Source organism: Helobdella robusta (assembly GCF_000326865.2).
Source record: "Helobdella robusta unplaced genomic scaffold HELROscaffold_6, whole genome shotgun sequence".
In the NCBI taxonomy this organism is placed as follows: domain Eukaryota; kingdom Metazoa; phylum Annelida; class Clitellata; order Rhynchobdellida; family Glossiphoniidae; genus Helobdella; species Helobdella robusta.
The window spans coordinates 1,995,516-2,013,733 of record NW_008705330.1 but is presented as its reverse complement, the minus strand read 5'-3'; the positions used below and the strand labels follow the sequence as shown (position 1 = coordinate 2,013,733).

The window sequence follows — 18,218 nt, the reverse complement described above, 5'->3', positions numbered from 1 at the left end:
TACGTGGACGCTGCAATATACACAAAGTTTTTCACTTTTTAATGTTGTATAACTACAATTGTTGTTTTTTTTTCTATGTGATAACATGTATATTGATATTAAAATAAAACATTTTAATAAGAAGCATGTATGTAATTTAAAAAACCGCATTTAAACAACAGCTTACGGTAGTAGCATAATGATAACGTGGTAGGGGGCGGCACACTGAGTTCCCCCTCCCCTGGCAAATACACTAGTTCCGGCCCTGGGTTTACCCTATGAATCTGTTGGAATGTTACATTTTATTAAAAATCGTGCGGCAAAAATTGTTCACAGAGCATATAAATTTGATCATGTATCTCAGATTCTTGCTCAGCTTCAATGGTTGAGTGCCGACCAGCGAATAATTTTTAAATGTTTGCACAATTGTTCAAGTGTATGAATAATTTGGCACCAGAGCATTTGAAAAACAAATGTCAGTTAAAAGCATCATCTTCCTTTGGCTTGCGTTCCGACCATTTAGTAAAGCAAAGTGAATCTTCTAGCACAACCTTGATTTTTTTTATCTTCATCTGTTGCTTTTTTTGTTGGTCCGTAACAGACAATCGCCAAAAAAACCGCATTAATGGCCATAACAAGCCACCATAAGTCTGTCACTGACCGGATGCTATTCGATTAGCGCACGGTTTGCTCGATCGCTCAAGGCAGATCTAGGTTGGTTCTCAGCCAGGCCAAATCAGAAAAGACTGTAGTCATCAACGCGCAATTTCTCTACATTTTACCACCAAACCCACTGCCAGCCAATAATACGTGTATTCATACACTTGAACATTATTGTACAAACTTTAAAATTATAGCGCGACAGTTCATCCGCAAGGTTCTTTGCATTACCCGTTGCACACATCAAGCGAACACTCCAAGTGTCGATGCTAATGTTAGTCCGCAAGTTAAATGAGTTGGCTTTATTATCGGGAAGGTGTTGAAAAAAAGTGGTTAGTATTAGAGCTGGATTAGAGTTAGGAAGGTTTGGATTTTTCGTCGTAGCCCGCTTAACATATCCTCTGCAACAATCTTATACGGTCTGAAATTGATGTTTAATGACTACATGAACAATAGAAAAGTATATTTTAAAATTATCAATAAGTAAAAGGGTTGTAAAACGGTTGTAATAAAAATTTTTTATGATTAGACATGCAGTTCTCAGCAAACTAATTTTAGCAAATTTTTAGCGAGTTGTTTATGCTAAAAATTGCAACCGCTTGGCATTTGATGCAAATTTTTTGTATAAATACTTTACAGTGAAAACGTTTAGTTATCAAAGCAAAAACCATGTCAAACGTGTTTCAAAACATATGAAATTATTTTTCAAGAGTGTTAATAAAACAAGATATAAAATTAAAGTTTAATTTAACGCAAAATTTTAAATTAATTATGTCTCCCTTCGTTACGATCGTGTTTAAAAATTGACAACTGAACCACAAGAATGTTGCGAGAAAAATATTTTTATTTGAATAGTTATTAAAATCTAACGAAGTTTAGAGTTATTTCAATAAAATATTCATATTAAAGTATTTTAACTAATTAAATAGTCCGATAATATTAAGAATAATCGATTATCATTTGTCTTTGTTAAATAATATTCTTTGTAACATTCGATAAGATGCTTCTGCTGCATCAGCTGGTGCCTATGACAACATTTTCAACATCAGGTTAGAACAGTTTTTAATTCAATTTTTTCATTTTTGTAATTAGGAAATATGAAAACAAACATACCGAATGTCCTCCTCTTAGAATCCAATAAAATTTGAATTTTTCGTATGCTTTCACAAAAAATTCAGTTTGACCGGTTAATGGTTCAACAAATGCTTTTCTTTCGGATTTGTTATACAAGCTTAACCCCGACCACTTAAATTGTTGAACCCAGTCCATTGCAGCTAGACAAACAAATGTTTATTAAGTTCACCATTTACAAAATCATGAATTTGTTTAAATATATCGTAAACAAATTTTTAAACGATACTTTGTAATTGTTTGAAAATATTTTTATTTTGTAGGTTACTGTATTCCAGTCTATATTAAGCACGGTAAACAATACAATAAAAATAAAGAACGACCAAATAATATAAAGATGTAAATCTCTAAACACCATCAAAACCCTTGACTTGAAACAGAAAGATTGCCTCTAAAAACCCAAGCCGAGAAAACACTGCGTCTCATGTTTGTCTTTGGAGACCAACCAATTTCTAACTACTCAAATTTTATTTGAGCCATTTTTTGGAGAATACCACATGGCTAAAAGTTGATATCTAGATGATTAACAAACGTTCAAATAATAAAAAAAAACTTGTTTTCCTTAATCGTCTCCTTTTGAAAAAACATCAACAAAATCAGCCAAAAAACTTCCGCTTTCAAATAGTTTTCATCCATTTAACCAGCTTTTAGTAAATTTTTGAAGGTTTTAATATTCAGTTACTTTTCTGTTCCATGTCAAGTGTTTTGATAGTGTTTATGAGTTTAAAACTTCTTACTATTTGACCGTAATTTATTTTTATTTGATTGCCGTGTTTAATATACCGATTGAAATACAGCCGTTCTCGTATGTTTCCACAAGGCATTGTCTGACGGGCATATTTGCAGTGTCGATTGCTGTTGGTTTAACCAAACCAACCAGACGGTCTCCTTGATCGCAGTTTAATCTAGACCACATAATGTTAGGTTCTGAATGGTTGTTAATGCCGGGGGTGGTGATGGGGATAAGCTTCCATCATCTATAAAATGCTCCCATATGGCAAGCGTCTCAAAGAGCCTCTGACAACCAAGCCCAACTCCTGGCCTTCACGCGGCAGAACTGTTTAAACTAACAGGAGAAGGGGCGAAGGCGAATAACTGGCACCATAACCAGTTGCTTCGGGCAGGTGAAGCTCGTTAGCCTTGGTCGGCTATTTACCTAGGAGAAGGAAAACTCTGACTTCAAACCTCCGCTGCCTTGCGGCATACCTGTTCATGGGAAAGGCTATGGGAGCAAATCCAGACAGAAAACCACACTCCACCACCTGAGTTGCGGTCCAGTAATATCAGGTGCCGGTCCAAAGTCCGGATAGAAAGGAATGGTTGACAGGAGCTTGCTACACTGTCGTAAAAACGCTAATAACACGATGGTAGCCCAAAAAAAGTATGTACATACCGGCTCGGACGTCGCCCGGGTGAACAAGGTCCGCGCTGCAGCTTTGGGGACTAGAGGCTGCAGTGTAAAGTATGCTACTGAGTCCCAGAAAGATAGACTGAAGATGGGGTTGACAGTTGGAGTTTGGAATGTCAGGTCATTGTGGCAGACAGGGGCTTACGCGTTGATGAAGAAAGAACTTGAACGATTCAGATATGATGTGGTTGGTCTGTGCGAGGTCCGATGGACAGGAGGTGGAGAAATGGAAGGTGGGAAGATATTATGGTCTGGAACAGAGAGGGAGCACGTCTATGGAGTTGGAATGGTTATTGGCGAAAAAGCAAGAAAAGCACTGTTGGAGTACAATCCAGTGAATGAAAGAATGATGTATGCGAGGTTTAAGGGATACCCGAGAGACATTGATGTGGTAGTGGCATATGCTCCAACAATGGATCACTCGGATGCAGAAATCGAGGCATTCTACGATCAACTGGAGCAAACATTGAATGTACTGCCAAAGAAAGATGTTAAGATAATCACCGGAGATTGGAACGCAAAGATCGGAAGAGACAATATTGGTTTTGAAGAAGTCATGGGAAAATACGGTATAGGAAACAGAAATAATAGAGGAGAAAGACTGCTGGAATTTGCAAAGGACCAAAAAATGTATATAACAAATACAAAAACACAAAATAGAAAAAAATGGACATGGGAATCACCAGATGGAAAAACAACGAACATGATAGATTTGATTTTGATAGAACAGAAATGGATGAAATTTGTTACTCAGTGCCGTCTTCCAAGTGCAGAGATTGGATCAGATCATCGTCTAGTGTTATGCACGTCAAAGATGAAAATAACGAAAAGACCAAAGTCAGGCGAAAATATCAAAAGAGTGAAATATAGCACAGAAATGATAAAAGAGAAGTTGAAAGACATCAGAAATGTAATAGAAAACAAATTGGATACAAAAACAAAGTACGATATGAAAACAAGAGTCAGTAACTTGGAGAAAGTGCTTAAGACTGCAGCCGAAAAATGCGAAGTGGGGAAAAACATAATAAAACCCTGGATAAGTGATGAAACTTGGAAACTCGTAGAGGAAAGAAGACAGTTGAAAGCAACAAAAAGACAAAACAACGAAAATGAGAGGAAATATAAACAACTGTGTTGCAAAATAAAGAAAAGTGCCAGAGCAGATAAAAGAAGATGGATAAACGATAGATGCGAAAAGGTAGAAGCACTAGTTGGATAAAACAAAACAAGAGAGGCGTATCAGCTAGTCAGACAGTTAAAAGGAAAACTGAAGAATACGTCAAGGATTATTAAAGACAAGGATGGAAATGTTCTAACTGAAGACCAACAAATCAAAGATAGATGGTCGGAATATATCAAAGACCTGTTCACAGATAAAAACACGTATACAAAAGAGGTGTTACAGGCTTTAAAAGAAAGAAAAGTAGTCAATGAGGAAGAAACGGAAATAACATTGGAGGAAGTAATGAAAGCAATGAAGAAAATGAGGAACAACAAGAGCACAGGGAGAGACGGAATTCCCATAGAGCGGATCAAAGCGGGAGGACCAATTGTATGTAATGAGATTCACAAAATCTGCCAAGAAATCTGGGACAGTGGAAAATGGCCAGAAGATTGGTGTAAATCAATCTTGATCATGTTGCCAAAAAAAGGAGACCTGAAAGACTGCAACAACTACAGATCAATAGCACTGATCTCTCATATGTGCAAGATCATGCTGACGATCTTGAAAGAACGATTGGAGAAAGACATAGAGCAGCATTTAGGAGAGGAGCAGGCAGGTTTCAGAAAAGACAGAAGTACAGTCCAGCAAATCCTGATGTTGAGACTATTGTTGGAAAATGCAGGAAGCAGAGGTCAAACAACTTTTCATTGTTTTGTGGATTTTAAGAAGGCGTTTGATTCAGTCTGGCACGAAGGTTTGTGGGCAACTTTTGAAAGTAGGGGATTGTCAATAAAAATGGTAAGGGTGCTGAAAGGGCTTTATGAGGAGTCAACAATGGGGGTAAAGGTTGGTACAGAGCTGGGAGACTGGATCAAAGCGAACATAGGAAGTAGACAAGGAGATCCAATATCACCATTATTGTTCTTAGCACTGTTGGAAAGAGCCTTGGAAAAAATGGAAAATGCAGATATTGAGGGAATCGACATTGGAGGCAGAGTGATAAGGGACCTCAGGTTTGCAGATGATATAGATCTGCTAGCACCTAGTGCAGAGGGTCTACAGAAACTGATCGAGTTGACGTACGATGGTGGAAGAAACCATGGACTACACATCAACAGCAGTAAGACAAAGATAATGATTTCGGAAGCAGGTGAAAACAATGATGAATTCCAGATAGGAGCAGAAAAGCTCGAACAAGTGAACCAATTTATATATCTGGGCAGCCTCATAACTGATGACAATAATTGTTCAAAAGAAATTGATAGAAGAATAGCAATCGCGAGAGGAATGTTTGCATCTTTGAAAGTAATATTGAAAAACGGTAATGTATCTACAAAAACAAAGTTAAAGATCGTAGAAGCGTGTGTGTTTTCTACATTGATGTATGCATGTGAGGCTTGGACGTTGAAGAAAAGAGACAAAGACAAACTGGAAGCATTCGAGATGCATTGTTATAGAAAGTTGCTGGGAATCAGTTGGAGACAAAAGATAAGAAACGATGCCATAAGAAAACAACTTGGAAGACAAAAAACTGTGTATGAAAGGGTCAAGGAAAGAAAGCTGGGTATCTTTGGGCACATCTGCAGAATGACAGACGACAGACTGATCAAAAAAGTACTGATGAGAAAGAGGGACTGGAAGAAAAAAGTTGGAAGACCTGTGAGGAAGTGGATGGATGATATCACGGAATGGACGGGGGTTGGAACATTGGGCTCAATGAAGATGGCGAGGGAAAGAAAAGGATTTTGGAGAGATAGAAGAATACCATCGGCCTCAAAGGTCCCTTAAGGGACTACAGAGGATCATTGAATGAAAACATAATGTTAACCGATGATTTTGGAATCACTCTATTACCATTAATTATCATTCGCAACACTTTTTTCTGCTTTTTCCAATTATCACCTCCATCTCCTAACACATTTTTTCTAAGTCAATCTTCAAACCATACTTTGTCAACGCTTATGATTCATTCGTGTATGACACCCACCACTAGGTTAGATCTTATAATTGATTTTTTATTGATAGCAATTATGCACTTGCGCAAGCTTTCTTTCTTATTGCCAGAGGACGTTTTGGTTTTGATGCATTTTACTGAAGGTGTTGTCTTCACCAGCCTTCGTGAAGTTTAATTACTTGTTTTCAAACTCCTTGTTTGAGAATGTTGATCTTGATGTAGAGATATTTCTTTTTTTGTTTTACAGTATTGACATAACTACTTCTTTGAGGCTGTTTGTAATTCCGTTTAATTTGTCTCTTTTTCACAGTTCCAACATTTTAAAACATTATTTTCTTGTGCTTCTGGGATTACCTCCTGACACATACACTCTTCTTGCATTTGCCGCGTTTTAATTTTTGTTTTTGATGCCTTTTTCAACTTAAATATCAACGTGTATGAGACAACAATTTTAAAATTTAGCTTTTGTGTCAAAGTTCTGAGTCTCGGAGAGATTTCTTGAAAGCTTCGAATAGAGTTATGTTCCTGAGTTCTGAGTCTCCCATCAAATATGATAAAAGTGTCAGCTTTTGGATGTCTTGTGCGAGTTCCTGAGTAGTTTCTCCAGATCTAAGCACTCTGATGTTTCATGCTGTCATTGTCATATTGTAAGTTTAGCGCGTCGATTGTACTGCAAAGATGAAACAGTTCTAAAACAAGTTCTGCTGCTTGCTTTATTTTTATCTCAGTCTTTACTTGTTGATGCCACTTTAAACTGTTTTGAAGCTGTTCCATGAGATTCCTCCGTCGTGCATGGTTTGATCAGAAATTTTTGGTGTTCTTCAACGTTCATAAGCTTTACGTGACAAATACTTATTTTTCTGGCAGGGAGAGGAAAAATGTCGCATGTTAATATTTTTGATCAAAACACTGGCACCAAATAAATTTATGTCTCACTCGTAGAATAAACAATAGATGTGTCTTTTACACATTTTTTCCACAGTGGCTACTACAGTTCAAATCACTCTTTGGTGTTAGATAAAGGTAAAGCAGCATTTTAAGAAAGAATGCATGTCAACACATCGAGGAGCTAAGCAAATACACGTCCACAATATAAATGATTCATTTAGATATAAACTTTTAAAAAAATTTAAAAATTCTATAAAAGGATTGATACATTTAAACAACAATTAAGGCCTCATATAGAAAAAAGAGGGCAGCGCACATGACTTTAAAGGCTGGAAATTGGTAGATTTTTGGTAATGAAAAAATGTTAAATGAATACAAAAGTTGTTATGAAATAAGCTAATAATTTCTGAAAAATATAACTTTGACCAAATGCAACAACGTTTGAACCTAGTCAACAGCTGGGCTCTATATAATAGCATCAAAACGGTTTTAGGACCTTCTATGCCAAAATCTACGTCACTTCTTTTTGAGTCAGATGAAAAAATAACTGGTCAATGTAAAAAAAAAGAGATGGAGAAATGGGGAAGCATTACCTCAATGCGCATGCTTTTTTGTTAACATTTAACTACGGCATTAAAAAATAATAAAATATTTTTTTTTTATTTTTCACAACGTTGAGGAAGAAACAAATTACATAAATCAACTATTCTAATTAACTTTAAAAAGTTAATTAATTCATTTAAAAAAAAACTCAATTAAATCAAAATTACCTTTTGTGTCACAAATGATATCCAATTGTCCTTGATAAACAACAACCTCCAAAGTAGTGTTCATAAGTGTTTCGTCAACTTTAAAATAATCATATTCAAAACTTTAGCTTATACAAGGAAACAACATAAAAAAAAATAAATAAAATGATAAAAATTTGAAAAAACAACATCTCAAACTGTCGTCATACTCTGGTCAAACACAACAATACCTCATTATAATAGGAGCATTACTACTAAAAACTAAAGAAGTCTTCAATTACACCCAATCTCCTTCAACAACACCAAATTCTACAAACAAATCTACTCAGCAGCATCCTCGAACATCAAACTACATCATGAACAACGGTAACGATCAACACTTCAACGCATACAATACCCCCATCGATCCCACAAAAAACCTTTTAGATTCATTCACCAGTCTGTCATACTACTACACCAAAAGTCATCTAATCAACATTCTAAAAGTACATCAAAAATCATGGCCACTCTCTACCTCTACTTCACAGAAACAGCGAAAGTCTATTAAACAAAATCTCTGACATAATTTTAAACAAACTTTTATCTTATTTTTTCCCCATTATTATTATTATATCAAAAACATGGCTGAATGATGATACTGCCAAACTAGTATGTAAGAATAATTATAATTTTGTTTTTAAAAATAAGTCCGATAGAATAAGAGGTGGAATCGGGATTTTCATCAGATCAGGCATTGAATTTTCTATGTTAAACAACTCATTTCTGAATGATGCCATTTTTGTTCTCTTGGGTGTCAATTTAAAATTAAACAACACACTTAATTATCTTAGCAGTCTATAAAACTCCCAACACTTATTTTATTTCCAAAAGCTCAAACTTAGTTTACACACACTCAAACTACACATAAAATGCTATTTAATTGGCGACTTCAACCTCGACCTCAATAAACTCAACAGTGGCAATGCTATTGCTGACTTCTCTAACCTACTATCATCATATAATTTCTTACCACTCATAACCTCCTCTACTCGCATCTCTAAGTTGATATCTTTTGGCTTGAAGCTGGCGTTATCGATTTTTTATGGTAATTCTACTGTGATTTAAAGATGGTGATAAAGTACTTTAAGGAGTTTCTGCTTGGTTGTAGGTCTGAGAATTTTAACAACACTAAATATCTTTGAGGTATACTTTTCAGGCATCAACCTTAGAAAACCTCGTCATCTACGTGTGATCAATTCTGTTGATGGTACGGTTAAACAAAGTATCAAGGTAGTTCTATAAAATATCACATCTATCAATGAAAATACATTAAATATTTCTTAGGTGATCACAACTGAATACATTGATGTTATCGCGTTGGGCGTTGACAGAAACGTAGCATCAATTTAATGATGAGCTGACACTCACCTTGTGTGTACCTTCTTTGTTTTCTTTTTTGGAAATCCAACAAAAAATTATTACAGTGTTGTCCTTAGAGATGGTGGTTTGGCTCTTATTTATAATGGTAGAGTTTGGGTTAACATTTTAAATTTATAACATAGCTCTGACTCTTTTGAACAGCTGTTTAAATGCTTCTTAACGGCTATATATGGTGGTATATCTTCTTATGCTCTTTGATCAGTTTTACGACTTGAACAACGGCGAGGTCCAAAATATTGCAGAACACATTGTTCCCTCAGACTGTTCTATAAAAGGAGGCCCAAAATGCGCCACGTTTTTATAATGCTTGTTAACTAGCCCAAAAAATAACAAAGTTATAAATGGAACAAAAAAAAACTTTTTTTTCTAAAATCGATTAGATGGCTTAGAGAAATCCTTTGGAAGGTTTGTACTAGAACAAAATTACGGCAAAGTTCTGGCTTCTGATTTCATTATACTTCGGAGCATCGCGGGAATCCAATGCTACTCGGATATTAACAACTAGTTAATTATCAAAAATAATCGTAGGATCTCAGTTCCTTTGTAAATAAAATAAAGGCTGTTAGGCAGGCATCTCAGTATGCATAGTCGTCGACGATTGCTAAGTTGGATTTAAAGTTTTTGCGGTATTCACAAAGGTAACCATTAGATGTGGTTTCTCTGTTGTTTTTGTACAATTTCTTTAGCCTTTTTTGCCGTTTTTTAGTTCATAGATAAACGTATCCTTTGGAACAAGTCGTTTGGGTTTGGACTTATTGCCGTTCTATCTCCCTCTTGCAATTTTTGTTCTATATTTTCAGCGTCTGGTTTTAGGTCAGCTTCTTGTTTACTTTGCACGCTATTATCTGCTTCCGCTCAGTCAACGAAGACGTTTTTTCTGAAAGCGTTTATTGACATTGTTACTAATATTAACAAGAAAAAGGTCGTTTTTTGGCATTGCTTGATCTTAGCTCGGCTTTTGACACTTGATCTGTTTCACTTATATGTTCATGTTGCCGTACAATGGAAAAAACCAACAAAAAATGCCATCCTATTTGTTTTACAGCAAATTTATTTTACATTTCCATCATGGCTTTTTGTCTGCTCGAGCCACCTACACTAACCTTCTACAATTTTTTAGTGATTGGATGTTATTTCTTAACAAAAAAGAATGTTGCGACGCTATTTACTTTAATTTTGTAACATGCCTTCGACTCCGTATCGCACACTAAGCTTGTTGGTAAATTTGTAAAAATCTGAAAGTCTGTTTTCTTGGTTGACCGAATTCTTATCTGAACGTTCTTAGCTTGTTCGAAATCATAATATGTTATCAACTTCTGTATCAATGACTAGTGGTGTTTTTCAGGGTAGCGTCTGGGATCCATTCTATACCTAATTTTCATAAACGACAGCTGAACGTCAAACGACAGCTGAACGTCACCACGAGAGTCCGACTCTCCATAATCCAATGGACAATCCACCTCCACCTCTTTCTGTCGCATGTTACATTAATCATCTTCTTCAGACCCAGGTTAATGTCATTGATGATTGAATCCAACCTCTTAGTTTTTCTCTTCTGCTTTTTCCACCTATTTTTTTCCGTCATCGTCATCTTTTAGAAAAAACTGAGTGCCTTCATTACATGACCAAAGTAAGATAGTCTAGTAATAACTTTGGCTTCATATTAATCTGGAAATCTGGAAAAACCAAAGAAGTTATCAAGATTGCTAACTGTGCCAATTGTAAAAGTGTTGTGTTGTGTTAACAATGTAACTTGCTTTACAAAATTATTTGATGGATTCAATGTTTATTTTTGGTCATGTGGAATTGGTTGTTAACAACTAATGTAAGAAAAGTTTTTGATGCAAATAGAATTACAAACTCTCAAAATAATAAATAATTAATTTTTTTGGCTACATGTGCTGTTTACATTATTTACTGTATAATTGCTTCTAAATATAATAAAACAAAAGAGCCTACATGGGTATCAAGACAACTGACCAGTCTAGTACACCAGTGGAAATATCTGATGAGGTAGTAATAATTAAATAATTCATTATCATTTTAATTGTAGATTTCTTGTATATTATTTTTGTATAAAAGAGAACTTATAACATCTTAACTTATGTATGCTAGTATTTTAAGCGACAGATTTTAATTTTCGATACAGATCTCTGGGTACCTGGCTTCTAAGTCTGATAATGTCAACAACCTGTTGGCACATCCGGTAGTTGCGGAGGCATTTCGTTAAAGTAACGCCACACTAACAAGTTCAGCTGCTGTTGAAAGACTATTTATTGTTGCTTCACAGGTTTTCAGTGCGCGCCGCTGTCGGATGTCAGATGAAACTCCGGATAAGCTAGCGTTTCTTCAGTCTAGAATTAAATGAACATACTTGCTTTTCTAAAGTTTTTTTTAAATGAGGCGTTATACTGTTTAAAGTTAAACTAAAAATATAAGACTATAAAATTTTATTAAGTCAGTATACTACTGAATTAAATTGTTTTTTAATTTTTAAACCTCATTTCAGTAAATGCATATGTTAGATTTTTCTAAAATATTTTTTAACTAGTTTGTTCTACTGACTTTCAAAAACTTTACTATTAGAAAGACTTTTATTTTTGTCTTTTCCGTTATATTTAAGTTTATTTCTTTGAGTTATTTTAAAATAATGACTGTAAATAACATGGCTTGAGTGTTAATGCTGATTCAGAATACTACCTTTCAAAAAGTGCAATCGTTGCAAAATAGTTTAGAAAAGTTTAATTACTTTTTTTTAGTTTAGTTAACTATTTTCAAAAATAAGTTTACAAATAATAGTAAAACTAATTTTATGTTAAAAAATAGTTATAGTTTAACTACAAATATTTAGTTAGTTTCCCATCGCTGTCAACGACATAGTTACTTGGAGTATTAAATAGCAGTCACTTTTTTCTCACGACAAGTGTTATCATTGTTAATTTTTTCCTTCATCAAGATCGGCTACTGTTTTACGTCAGTATTTGATTGGTCAAAACATATTTACACCCGTATGCTATTTCAAAGATCTTCGTGTTGCAGTCTACAAACAACTTAACTTTAATAAGCACATCAATTAATCATTGATAAAGCTCCTTTACACGTGCGTCTGATCACAAGATGCTTCATCATCAAAGTTAAAAACCTACTTACCAAAGCGTTTTGCACTTACTTGCATCCTCAATTAAAATGCTATTAGGAACCCAAATTAAAAATGTCAACAAAAATTAAAATTGTCCGGAAAAGATTTACTAAATCAATTGTTTTCTTAAGTCATATTCCGTATTTATCTATATTACACGCAGTTGGATTGCAAACTCTGAAACGTCGTAGATTGATTGTCCACTGATTGTTTACAGTATTGTATGAATTCAACCGAATAGTTGGCATTAATCAATTTAAAGCTTGTTTTTTCAATTTTACTTACTGGAATTTTCTGGTAATTGATCAATTTATTGAAAATAGAATTGTTATCAAAGTTCATAATGCAAGTTTATTGAAACTGTGATCCAAAGTCATCATACTAATTGGCATTAAATCGTTTTTTCACGAATCATCTTTAGTGCAGCTTTGGTTTATATATATATATATATATATATATATATATATATATATATATATATATATAGATATATTTACAATATTCTATAAATTCTACCAAATGTTTGGCGTTAATATTTTTGTAGAAGCATTTGGTAAAATTTATAAAATATTGTAAAAATTATGGTCTATTACCAACATATATATATATATATATATTATATATATATATATACAAAAAAAAAAAAAACACAAAAAAAAAAACGGCCCCTAGTCCACAGCAGGCCTTAAGTGGTCAAGGGGTGCCAAGAATCCCTAGGAAGTATGCAATAGCGGAGAGATGTTGCAGAAAAGTTCAGAATGGCCCCTCAATGGTACTTAGACTCGAGCGTAGAAGGGTTGACATCTGCTGCCTTCAGGAAACCCGATGGAAATCGAATGGTGTCTGTCATGTCAAACTCAAACAAAGAAAAATATAAACTATTCTGGAATGGTCAAAAGACGGCCAAAAATGGTGTTGGAATTTTTGTCAGAGAACCGCTAGCCCAAGAAGTACTGGATATTAAAAAGATTAATTCACGTCTCATGTGGATCAAGCTTCGCATAGAAAAGCAAACAATGATTATTTTTTCTGCATACGCACCACAGACAGGCGAATCAGAAGAGATGAAAAATGACTTCTGGACTGCATTCTCTGACACCATCTCAACAATACCAAAATCTGAAACAATCCTGATTGGAGGCGATCTCAATGGCCACGTTGGAAAGAAAACAGATGATTTTGACAACGTACATGGCGGTTTTGGCTATGGAAAACGGAATGAAGATGGCAACCGCATCCTTGAGTTTGCTGAAAGTCACGGGTTTTGTTTACTAAACACATATTTTAGAAAGAGGTTGGAACATCTCATAACATACAAAAGTGAACCATCAGTCACGCAAATTGATTTCTTTGCTGTCAAGCAACCACACCGAAGGCTGTTCAAAAATGTCAAATTTCAACAGCTTGTCGCAACACAGACCACCAATCGCAAGCCAGTACAGATTGGAGTACATACAAAACCGTTTTGATAAACGCTGCAACTACAGTTTGTGGGAAAACTGGTACAAAACGTCAGCATGAACGGGACACTTGGTGGTGGAATGACAGTGTACAAAATGCAATAGCTGAAAAGAAAGCTGCATACAAGCAATAGCAAAAATCAAAGTCTGTTGATGACCATAAAATTTTTCGTGAGAAGAACAACTATGCAAGACGTCAAGTCGCACTGGCCGGACAGATTAGTGCAGAGAGTGGCTCACTAAAAGCAAAGGTGAACAAATGAAATCTCTGTATCGTATAGCAAAACAAGCAAAGCGTACGAAAAAAGACAAAGTTGGTGCCTCACGTATCAAAAATGACAAAAATAAGATAGTTCTTGAACAAGATGAGATTAAGCTACAGTGGAGAGAATACTTCAACCGTCTGTTAAACGAAACAAATCCCATCAATGTTAACTTTGACGCTCCACCCATCGAAGGTCCGATTCCAGACATCACTTTAGAGGAGCTTACAGAAAGCTATGAAGAATGGAAAGGCAGCAGGGCCCTCTGGACTCAAAAATGACATTATCAAAGCATCTGGTACTGCAGGTATCCAAACGTTACTACAACTTTGCCGTGAAATCTGGAGAAATTGTTCAATGTCTACTGAATGGAACTATAGCATGACAGTCCCGCTATACAAAGGCAAAGGTGATTCATTAAACTGTTCATCATATCGGGGTATACGTCTTTTAGAACACTCCCTGAAAATTGTCGAAAAAATCATTGAGAGAAGATTAACGTCGTGCATCACAATCGAAAACTATCAATTTGGTTTCCTAGCGGAAAAATCAACAATTGATGCAATTCATATTCTTCGGCAATTGCAAGAGAAGTACCTTGCAAAGCATCAACAACTATCACACATTTTTGTAGACCTTGAAAAAGCATTTGATCGAGTTCCCCGTGAAGCATTCAGGTGGAGTCTACGTCGACAACTCATTCCAGAATATCTTGTTCGGCTTGTGATGGAAATGTATACGAATACTAAGCCTCTCGTCTGCACAACGGTTGGAAACACAGATGCATTTGACATCGGCGTTAGAGTTCACTAAGGCTCGATTCTCAGTCAACTGTTATTTATAACTGTGATGGAAGAAATCACAAAGCCGATACGCACTGGTGACATTTGGTATCTAATATATGCTGAAGATATGGTTTAAACAGCCACGTCTGAGCAGAATGCAGCACAGATGTTTGAAGATTGGAACACCAGACTGGCCAATCATGGATTCAAAGTCAACATCAGCAAAACCAAAGTAATGAACACTGGTGAACCCATCCAATCCACAGCTACTGAACGATGGCCCTGTTCAGTTTGTAAAGCTGGTGTAGGTAACAATTCAATCAAGTGTCAGCAGTGTAACCAGTTGTGTCACAAACGTTGTTCAAAAATAATTGGTACATTATCTAAAGTGTCCAATTTTGTTTGGTCTGCTTGCATCAATCCACAACAACAAATTCGAAATAGCGCTGTTTTTGAAGTCATTAAGGTAGAGAAAGTCACATCGTTTCAATATCTAGGGGATGTTCTGGATTGAATTGGAACAACTGAAGCTGCCTTTCGAGCACGCATACGTGCAGCCTGGAATAAATGGCATCTCCTTGCCTCTATATTGATGTGGCGTGACATCCCACTACCACTACGATCAAGACTTTATAAGTCTGTGATACGTCTGGTGTTGTTATATGGTGCAGAAACATGGCCAATGACAACCAAACTGGAACAACAACTTCAACGAACCAACATGAAAAGGCTCCGATGGATGCAACAAATTAGTCTGAGGGACCACATCGAATCTACCGAGATCTTGCGTCGTGCTGGTTTGGATGATGTAGAGGACGAATGCCGGCAACGCTATCTGCGGTGGTTTGGTCATGTCAAGCGAGGTGGAAACAGTGCCATAACTTCTCTTGCAGATGTTGAAGTACCTGGCAAACGTCCCAAAGGTCGTCCAAAGAAGTCCTGGTCGCAAAGAATCGAGCAAGACATGAAAGCTTTAAATTTAAATGGAATGGATACAACTGATCGTCTAATTTGGCGCAAAAAAATGATGGCAAAGAAAAAACGTCCCACTTCGGGAAACTTGGTCTTTGGACGCTAAACAAAGATTGATTGAGAAAAGCGAGTTCTTGATAATATATTACAAATTTCACCGATTTATTAGTGTTTATCAACTTATAATCGAATTCTTCAATTTGACTTTTATTAACTTTTATAAATTTTTATCAACAAAATTGAGTCTGTTGAGTCAAAATTTAGTTTAAATTTAAAACAGACAATTTTGTTAATAAAAATTTACTAAGAAAAATTGAAATATTCCAATATAAGTTGATAAACACTAATAAATCGATGGAATTATATATATATATATATATATATATATATATATATATATATATATATACATGTGTATATTATTATTGTTAAGAAAAATTTTTATAGCGCCAATTAAAGCCTTTCAAAGGCACTATCAAAATAATTTAACAAAATTATTACTGTGCGTAATTTTTCTTAATAATAATAATAATATACACATGTATATATATATATAATATATATATATATATATACATACATACATACATGCATCTCAAAAAAATCATTCTGGATTCGCCTTTTAAAACTTGTTCTCTGTACATCATGCCAACACATACTTTTTTTTAAATATGTTGATATGTTCATCTGTTTTGTGACAAGTTTTATTAATCTCTGTCTACGGCTGGGTAAAAGTAACAAAGTATTTTAAGCGTGCTAGAGTTGTACCAATCTTGAAAAAAAAACTGGTTGTGACGGTAATGAGATTGTGAACTATAGACCAATTTCTAATCTGCCGTTTATTTCAAAAATTATGGAACGTGTTGTCTTGAAGTGCCTGCTGAAGTACTTAGATGAAAATAATTTGATGCCAACTCATAAGTCTGGATATCGCAAATACTATTCCACTGAAACTGCTATAATACACGTTTTATCAAATTTATTTGCTGCTGCAGATGATAAAAACATATCAGTTTTATCCTTTTTAGATATGTCATCAGCATTAGATTGTGTTGACTATAATATTCTTCTATCTAGATTATGCTCTACTCATGGTGTCTCTGGTGTTGTTTTGGAATGGTTCTGATCATATCTCATCGACCGTATACAACAGGTTGCGTTTAAAAACTCAGTGTCAGATGTAACATTGGTGTCATCCGGAGTGCCGCAAGGATCTGTTTTGGGGCCCATCCTATTCCTGCTCTACACATCCAACGTAATTAAAATAATCAATTCATATGGATTTGTTTGTCATGCCTTTGCTGATGACATTAAGATATTGGTCACCCGTCCTTCAAACTCGTCTAGAAATGAAATTGATAGATATAATGATTGCATGACAGAGATTGGTCATTTGTTGCTTACAGTTGGAACATGACAACAGTTGATAAAGATGAACATTAAAGCCATCAAAATAGGAAATGTCAATATATCCTTCAGTATAACATCTTCCAATCTTAGGTTTCTTTTTGATAGGAAACTGTCCATGAAGGACTACATCAGAATGATATCTGTCTCTTGCACTAAGAAATCGAGTTAGATTTTGTTAGACCAACAATTGAGGGTTTAGTTCATGCTTTCATATCAACATGGCTGGATTACTGCAATAGCTTGCTTTATGGTCTGACTAAAAGGTCAATTGCGATTCTTCAGTCAGTTCAAAATAGGGCTACAAAACTTGTAGCCGGTAAATTGAAATTTGACCGTGTGATGCCAATTTTGCATGATCTGCCCTGGCTGAAGGTTAAGAAAAGAATTATTTTCAAGATCGCGGTAATCGTATACAGATCGTTAAATGGGATGTCACCAAAATATATTTCAGACAAATTTTCTAAAAAAGAGCTTGCTCCAAGTTCGCATCTACGGTCGGATAATATGAATTTGCTGATGGTTCCGGTAAGACGATTGCGGTTTGCGTCGAGAGATATTGCTGTTGCTGGTTCGACCATCTGGAACAGCCTACCGGCATCAATGAGAAAACCTGGTATTTGTCTTTCTTTGTTCAGAAAAGAATTGAAAACATTTTTATTTTCCGCTTAATTATGTTTATGCTTGTATATATTTAGTTTGTATAGTAACAATTTTGTTTTCTGTATTGCTATGGTGATAATGTGCATGCTTATTTATTCATTTATGACAATTACGCACAGTAATAATTTTGTTAAATTATTTTGATAGTGCCTTTGAAAGGGTTAATGGCGCTATAT

At 35.2% G+C, this 18,218-nt stretch overlaps 1 protein-coding gene across 1 annotated transcript in view; it reads right to left on the bottom strand.

Annotated features, from left to right (window-relative positions):
* Positions 1 to 1,701: 1,701 nt before the first annotated feature.
* The window catches only part of HELRODRAFT_68894 (hypothetical protein), a gene marked incomplete at both ends in the record, with an annotated part of 29,550 nt that continues 13,033 nt past the window's right edge, over positions 1,702 to 18,218 (bottom strand). The window contains 2 exons of the mRNA XM_009028969.1: positions 1,702 to 1,913; positions 7,956 to 8,033. Of these exons, the coding sequence (XP_009027217.1) occupies positions 1,702 to 1,913; positions 7,956 to 8,033 (290 nt within the window). The remainder of the gene's footprint in view (positions 1,914 to 7,955; positions 8,034 to 18,218) is intronic.